The following is an 8238-nucleotide window of genomic DNA, read 5'->3' as shown; positions in this document are numbered from 1 at the left end:
ACACTTTGCGATCAATTTATTTGTAATGGCTTCCCCTGACTGTTTTTGGTAAAATAAGAACCTTAGAACAATGAGAATGTGCTTTCTAATGTTTGTGGCTCATATTGTGGGGTAAAGCATGATATTGCTCTTCTGTCAGTCAGCAACTCCGCTTTAACAGAGCTTAATGGTATCAAAATTTATCTACAAAGCTCATGTGTAACCCTGCACAAAACTCAGGTGACAAAAATTCAGCCTGCAGAAACCACCACAACAAACACAAGCAGGTTAAAGCTGCAGTTTCGGGTTCTGAATACATACACGTGTGCGCCTTTCAGTTTTGCAGTTTTGGCTTTTCCAAGTTCCAGTTCACCACACCTGCAGGTGTTTTACTTGGGAGTCCATAAGAGAGCTATTCCTGATATGAAGCACAGCTCATGTCTTTGAGACAGGACCTGTGTATTCTGGACTTGTATGCCTTTATCCAGTACTTGAAAAGAATGGTGCAAACGAAGTTAATCATGACATCTTACAGGCAACAGACCGTTTTTGAAAAGAGTAGGTTGAGGGCTTACTGCCACATACCTGGAACTTAGCCTTCTTTTCCATGTGAATCCCTTTTCAATGAGGAGATAGGATACCATATAAGCTGGTACAAGCCTTTTGCCCAGAGGTCATAACTTGATTTCTTTAAAAAAAACAGCCAGAGACTTTAGGTTCCATCTCACCAATAGCAGCTTTAAAAGGCCTAGCTTTAGTAGCTTTAGACATAGTGTAAATAACCATTTCCATAAAGTGTAAACGGGTAACTGGTTCCTGCTATACTCATTAGGACACTCCTCGGAAGCAGTGTTGGTTTACTTTTTTTTTTCCCTATCGAGCTTTCAAGATGGAGTGTTGCCAAATATTTTGTTTTTATGTACTGTTATTATTTGTCACACAACTCTAAACCGGTACTGTCTTTAAAGTGAAAGCCCCACGACTCTGAACACACTTCTCCATCACTTGTTGAGTCTTCTTCTACATCTCTGAACTTCCACTGCAGGGAAAGTGGAGGAAGGACCGTGCATGCAGTGCCGTGCACAGCGCCTGTGCAGCGTGTAACTACCCGTGCTTGCAAGCAGCCGCATCTTGCCTTTGATTAGGAACAGCATTTGGACCTCCTGTTCCTATGCTGATGTTCAGGGTCCTGTTAAATTTCACGTCCTTTAGGTTTCGTCAGCTGGATGGATGACTGACCCCAGCTGAGACCCAAATCGCGCAAGGACGAAAGTTTCTGAGGAAACAAACAAACACAACCAGAAGCCGACTTCTGCCAGCAGAGCAGCGGGCTGCGGACGCTGTACCTGGTGAGGCACTGGGCTGGGAAGAGGAGGAGGAGGACGCACAGACATTTCCACGGGCAGCGGAGAGCCCCGATGAATTCCTTAAAGCCGGCAGCGCAACACCACCACCGGCGGCTCCGGATGCGCTCCAGCCCCGAGCCGGGGAGAGCCGCCTGCTCGGGGGACACGCACGCCCGGCCCGGACCGTGGCCGCCGGCCGAGCCGGGCCGGGCCGGGCCGTGCCGGGCAGGGCAGGCCCGCCTGGGAGAGCCCCGGGAGAGCCCCGCGGGCGCGGCCGCCGGAGCAGCGGGAGGGCGCGGGGCGCCGCGTGGCACCTGGCCGCCCCCCCGCTCCCCCCGCGCCTGCCCGGGGCATCCCGCTGCTGCGCTGCCGGGCGCAGGAGGGAGGGAGAGAGGGAGGAAGAAGCGGGGGGGGAGGAAAGTTGTGCTCACTCCTCTCCTTGGAGGCGCCCCTCCCTCCCCGCGACGAGGGCGAGTTAGAGATGCTATTTGCAACAGGCTGCTGCTGCCGCGGTAGCGCGTCCCCGGGAGAGGAGCCGGAGCGACACGTGATGTGTCTCCTTATCAGGGTGCGCGGGGCAGCGCGGGGGCGGGCAGGGGGCGGGGGCGCCCGCGGAGCGCGGCGCGGCGGGGTCCCTAACCGTGCCCATCTCTCCCCTCCAGGGAGGCGCGGAGGACGGGAAGTTAGCGCGGAGTTGATGAACTTTGCACATCCACAGAAACGCCATTTTGATTCCTTTTTCCGGAACAAGTTTGCGGCTCCCTCCCGTGCGCGCTCCCCCCGGCGCGCCCCCGCGCCCCCCCGGCGGCCCATCCTCCCGGCATGTCGCGGCGCAAGCAGCCCAGCCCCAGCAAAGTCCGGCGTAAGTACCGCGGGGCTGCCCGGCCGCCGCGCTCCCTCACAAAGGGCAGGAGCGTGCCTTAACTCCGGAGGGATCTATTTTTTTTTTTTCCTCTTCTTTTCTTTTTCTTAAGGTGAGGGGGGGGAGAAAGAGGAGGAAAAATAAACTTCTTGGAGGGGGCAGGCGCGGGGGTGAGGACGTTGCAGCTTGTCGGCTGGTTGTGCGACTTATTTTTAAAAATGAAATGCTTGTTACTGGGGGGAAAAAGTTTCCTTTAAAAAAAAAAAAGAGGAGGAAAAAAGTTTGGCTGGCAGCGGTGGAGATGATGATGAGTTCGTGCAGCCTCCCTCTTCCCTTCCCCCGCTCCTCCCTCTCCTCTCCTCCCTCCGCGGCTCCTGTTTTTTTTTTTTTTTTTCCCCTTCCCTGTTGCAGACTTTCTACCAACCAGCGGCACCAGCCGCGGCGTTTTGCCTTCAGGACCTGATGCTCATCCATATTAAACCGTCTGAGCTCAGGAATCCGGCCAGATCATCCCCCCCCTCCTGCTGCAAAGTTTATTTTTAACCAGCCACCGCCACAATTTGGATGGGGCTGCGAGGAAGCAACATCTTCTAGCCCGGCTCGCCCCCGTCTCCCGAGATTGCCTTTTAACTTTTCCTTCGGGCTTATTTTCCTGCCGGCGGTGGCGGCGGGTCCCGCGGCGGCCCCTGCCCGCTGTTCCCGGCTGGGAGGGCCGCGCCGGAGCTGGGAAGTTGGGATGAAGGCGCCCCTTCTTCGCAGGTAGAGCCGGCTTGCGCTGCGCATCTCTCCGCTGACTTTCCGCCCCCCCGGCGGGGCTGGACGGCCGTGCCTGCCCTTCCTCGGCACCCTGATACCTCTCCCCTCTCCTCTCTCCCCCTCTTCCTCACTTTATTTTATTTTTTCCCCTTTCCTCCACTTTCTCCACCCGCTCCCCCGTCCCCCCCCCCCCGTCCCGGTAGGGACGTGCGTGTCCTTTCCCCTGCCGGCCTGCGCGGCGGGGGCGGGGGGGAGCCGTGCCCGGGGAGGGTGGGGGGCGCTGCCCCCCCCGCGGGTCCCCCCCCGTCCCGCTGCCTTTGTGCGGTGCCAGGAACACATCCCTGTGCGTAGGGGCCATCGGCGGGCAGGGACGCCTGGGCGGCGTCACCACTACAGGAAGGAGCCGGGCAGCATCCGAGGCTGAGGAGGGGTGTCCGGGCCCTCGCCCCCACTCACACCCATCTTGGCGCGGGGGGGAGGGACAGCGAGGCAGTGTTCGCCCCCATAGTGGCGGTGTTTGGGGTGAAAACAAAGTTGGGGGCGGCGCGGCGGCCGCCCCCCCGCCGCGGTGCCCGGTGCGGATGGGAGCCGGCCGAGACCCGTCTCTCGGGCGACTGCGCTCCCTCCCCATCGCCGTTGCTACGGGCCGGGACACCCCCCCCGCAGCTCCGCGGGGTGAGGATGCGAGGCAGCTCCTCCTGCCCAGTTTGTAACGCACGGGCTCGGCATCCCCCCCGCCCCATTCGCTGAGGGTGAGGGGCCGCGGGGGTCGCGGGCCGGGCCGGGCCGGGGGGGAGTGCGGCGAGCCGAGATGCTGCAACTTTTTTTTCAGTAGAGGAGGGAGGGTGCTGGACTGAACTTTGTCATGTCGCAGATAAGTTTCCTCTGGCTTCTTCTCCCTGCACTTCTCCCCCGCCTCCCCTCCACACGCACGCTTGATTTTTTTTTTTAATCTCTCTTTTTTTTTTTTTCCCCTAAATAATTTCCCCCGTTTCACCTCTCGGCTGCGATATCTTCGCCTGCTCGGCATCCTCGCGGGGTTGCGCAGGAGGAGGAGAGCGCTTCTCCTGGCTCAGCATATTTCCCTGCCCGGGCCGCTCTGCTCGGCTGCGCACCCCGCGGAGGCCCGGGCGCCTCCGTGCCCCGCCGCCCTCCCACGGCCGCGCCGGGGTGTCCGGCCCGCGGCTGATGCTCTGGTCCTGCCTGTCCAGAAGCCAGCATCCTGCCCGGCAGCCACTGAGCTGATTTCTGGAGGGGAGGCAGGGTGGTGTTACTGGGGGGAGACCAACTATCCAGTTTTAATTCCGACTCATTCTTTCGCCTGTCTTCTCTTGGAGATAAGATCAAGTGTATTTACGTGTTTGAGAAAGTAAACTTCTAGTTCAGTGTGATTTGGGGGCGGTGGTCTAGGAGATACAGCAAATGCAGCTGATGTTTCTTACCGTTCCAAGATCCAGCTCCAGCCCCGTGCCTTGGAAAAAAACTTGCCTATTAACAACAGGAGTAGTTGCTAAATAATGCTGTGTTGCCACCCCTACAGTGCACAGTAGACAGCTGTTATGATGGCTGAAGTTTTTTCGTTGAGGTCTGTCGTTTTGACACAAGCACCGAGTTTTGTTACCGCAGTTCCTGTTTTCCACAGGGTCAGCGTGCGTGAAAGGGATGCAGTGACTCAGGGTCAGGCCAGCCATATTTGTTTTAGGTTTTAATTTTCTCTTTGAAGACTTAAGGGTACATAGTCTTTTCTTGGTGTGCCTGCATAATGCCGATTAGCCTTAACGGGAGTTGGGTACATCCAGGAAAGAATAGGCCCTTTTGTTTGTTAGAAACCCAGAAACAGCATGAATCCATCATCCAATCAATCAGAGTACCAGGGCTCTCCCTCACCTGCCGGCAGGGACACATCCAGCTTCTCTTGCTGCGGGGCAGCTGTTCTCGACCGAGTGTGGCCTCTTTTGCTCCCTCACCTTCCTCCTCCTGGCATCCGTATTTGGAACTGAATTCGTATCATGTAGTTGGGAAAACACTCTTAAAGTACAATTGAGTAAATTTTTATTCTGCTCTCATTTCACAGACAGCTTCTAGTAGTCAAACTGTTGTTTGCTCATCAGAAGTGAGTATTTATGTAGCCACTTTTACACATTTTGATAACTAATGACTCTAAATATATATATATATATGTATGTGGCTTGGTATTAAGACAGAATAGAGCAGGGTGTTTGCTGACTGTTTTTTCTGGGGTTTTTTGTTTGTTTGTTTTTTCACCTGGACTTGGGTGTTTGAAGCTTTAGTTGCAGATTTCAGTGTAATGAAGCATCTTATTCTGACTCAGCTCACCCAGGTTGTGTGTCCATTCTTAACTCTTCACAATACTCAGTGACCCTCTGACCAAATGGCTTTTCTTTTTGATTCTGAGGATGAGGAGATACTTGGAAGTTTCAAAACTGGAAAAACTTAATCTCTTTGTTATCCATTAGTAATATCTGTAATCTCCTTTGGTACCAAAGGCAAGTGCAGTGTTTCCCAAGGCATAGAAACACTGACTTCTGTAGTGCTTTCCTCACTCCTTAAGGATTTTATAATTTTGCATGTGTTGAAGTCATACTACAGTCATAGCAGTAGCTTGACTTTAGTTTGTGAAACTTTCTTGAGGAGAAACAATTTGAGTTGCTCTCAGTTGGATTTCTCATTTAAATAAAAACTGTCGATGTACTTAACACTGTATAGATTAAAAACATATAGATAAATCCCTTTGGTTATATTCATTATCCCTTGTAAAAGTAGGTGGTGCTTAGAAGGTCATAGGATAAGTGTTGCTAAGCAGCTAAACAGAAGGATGCTAAAATTAACCTGAGTGTTTTTGAAAGGGATTCACTTTTTAAGTTGCAATAATTTTTTTATTGACTTAAAATACATGTTTTGCTAGTAAGACATCTGAAAAAAAATACTTAGATGCATGAATAAAGCTTTCCAGGGGACTGTGTCAAGTGTTCAGGTTATCTGCATACAGGAGTAATTCTACCCTCCCCCAATATGCCTAAATTTTACTTGATTTGTGCCCTTTGTAAATGTCCTTCCAGAGTTATCTGTTGCTCCAAGAGCATCTGATGTATGTTGGATAGCAGCCTGTAGGGACAGTCTTGGGAAAAAAACTGCAAAGGTTCTCCAGGAACAGACAGAAAACAAGTAAATCCTGTTAGTCTGAAATCTGTGCATGTGCGGAAAAAGCCCCTTTTAACTTTTTGATGAATGATGCCTAAGTTTGGAAATCTGTGTTTTAGGTGTACACTCTTTAAAACATGTGAAATCATGTCTTCTTCTTTCAGCACAATAAAGGTTGTTTTGAAATGAGTGTATTATTGAACCGTGTTACTAGACCAGTTTGCAACGGCTGCCTTGTTGATGTGGTAGTTTCTTGCTTGGGAGATAATTGTAGAGGAGGATGGTAGTGCTGCATTTTGTTCTCCTGAAGGTAGTGAGAATGTCTGTTGCTCTCTGTCTTTTTATTTTAACTCCTTTCTGAATTCAAGCAAGATGGTCAGTCATAGGATTACTGCTTTAAAATACACCTTGTCAAGAGTATTCTACAGCTTGGAAAAGGGCCAGGAACTGCTTCGTGTTCTTTTGAGTACAGCTTTATCGTGGATGGAGTGCTCAGGTACCTTGCAGCTTTGCTGGAAAGTGTCTTAAGGAGCAGATGTAAACTTTGAGGGTGAGAAGGAATTATTTTCTGAGACGATGCAACAGCTTGTTTCTTGCTTTGAGGTGGGAGATTGGGCTTGTCTAGTTGTTGTTCAGCAGTTAAAGCAGATTTTCGTTGGGGAGGCATATGAGGAGTCCTGTCTCTCTGTGGGTTGTTTTATTTTGTTTGGTTGGCTGTTGTTTTGTTTTATATATCCTATATAAACCAGCATCTGTGGGAGCTGCAGCTTCCCCCCCACCTGCACATTTAGAAGCGTCTTTATGGGCAGTGATTTCAAAGGCAGGTCCTGGGTATCTTTGGAAATGCCACTCTCTGGTGATACACAGAAAAGTTAGCTATTTGTGTGGAGCCAGGATGGGCTTGAAGTTTGCAGAGCTTTGTCAGCCAAGTTTGGCTATCAGCATTTGATTACAAGTGAACATAGGTGAGGTTGGCCAAGGTGGGAAGTGCTGGCTCTGTTCTGGGATACTTCTGAACAGGAATTTCAGGAGCATTGACTCTTTGTTCTTCTTTGGTGCAAGAAATCTGATGATGGCTTATCTTTGATGTCTGCCAGTCATGATGTTTTTCCCACCTGAAGGTGTTCCCTTTACCTCACCCTACCACTCTGTTTTGAATAGCAACATTTGAAGGCCAGGGACTTAGAAGAGTGCAAGGTTCTGAGACAGCAGCATCTCACCCCCCTTCCCTCAGCATTTTACTCTGAGCAGGGTGACAAAACTTATTTAGAGCTTGTGCTAATGCTTTATTATGAAATGTTGAAAGTAGAAATAATTGCCAGCTGGGGCATATGCTCTGGACTCCTGTTGGGTGGCTTGTTCCTGTTGTGGTGGAAAAGGGGCAGAACAAGGAAAAGGGCCTGGACAAAAGGGAGAAGAGTCAGTGGGATACTTGGCTCGTGGCTGTGCTGGTATGAAACCTGTTAGAGCAGCCTCCTGCAGTCAGAGAGGAATTGTTCTGATGTCACTGAGCAACGCCTGGACCTGTGCTTCCTTTAGAAACAACACAGGCCTTCAGGTGTATCCTGCTTTTTTTTTTTTTTTTTAATAAGGACATTTCAGCTTTCGGGTTGGCCAGCCTAGCAATCAATAAAGGTGGTTGCCTTTGAATAGGTGCCTTACCAAAATACGTAGTTGATGGGTGGTGACTGTTTATTCAGAGTGATTCAACTAAGTAAGGCTAAGAGAATCTGAATACCTCTTTAAAGATGTAGAGAGAGGCAGCTGTTTCAACAATAGGATTCATCTGCAGAGTCCCAGCCATCCACAGAGGTGCTACAGCAAGGGAAAAGAAAAGCTGTCAAAATCCCCCAGGGCATTGTTAGGCTTCTGAGCTAAAATAGGTATTCCAAGGACCATTAGAGAGGGAGGCCTTTTAGGCCTGCCCAGTCTCCTTTGCAGATCCTCCCGTAGAAGCTTGTGGAATGCAACTTTTAAATTCGTTTTCCTGCACCTAACCTTACTGAGCAAAAATGTTTTGTGTTTAATCTTATTTAATTATTTACTTCTATAATCTCAGGATTTTGAGAGATCCTTTTCCTTTTGAAGAAGACATCCCCATGTCCTGCTGTCTGAAATTTCTTTGTAAGATCC

The 8238-nt window shown here is 50.7% G+C and overlaps 1 protein-coding gene across 6 annotated transcripts in view; it reads left to right on the top strand.

Annotated features, from left to right (window-relative positions):
* Positions 1 to 1222: 1222 nt before the first annotated feature.
* Positions 1223 to 8238, top strand: part of RREB1 (ras responsive element binding protein 1) — a 124928-nt gene continuing 117912 nt past the window's right edge. For 3 of the 6 annotated variants that reach the window (XM_051799059.1, XM_051799061.1, XM_051799064.1), the window contains exons 1-2: positions 1749 to 1893; positions 1988 to 2187. In XM_051799059.1, coding sequence (XP_051655019.1) covers positions 2148 to 2187 — 40 coding nt within the window. In that variant the 5' untranslated portion in view covers positions 1749 to 1893; positions 1988 to 2147. Of the gene's footprint in view, positions 1329 to 1748; positions 1894 to 1987; positions 2188 to 2317; positions 2947 to 8238 lie in introns of those variants that run through there. The other 3 variants (XM_051799063.1, XM_051799062.1, XM_051799060.1) reach the window with 2 other exon arrangements.

The sequence above is a fragment of the Manacus candei genome, unplaced genomic scaffold (genome assembly GCF_025592945.1).
Source record: "Manacus candei isolate 608988 ecotype Guabito, Panama unplaced genomic scaffold, ASM2559294v1 h1tg000049l, whole genome shotgun sequence".
Taxonomy (NCBI): Eukaryota; Metazoa; Chordata; class Aves; order Passeriformes; family Pipridae; genus Manacus; species Manacus candei.
The sequence above is the reverse complement of the archived record's forward strand: the minus strand, read 5'-3'. Positions and strand labels throughout refer to the sequence as shown.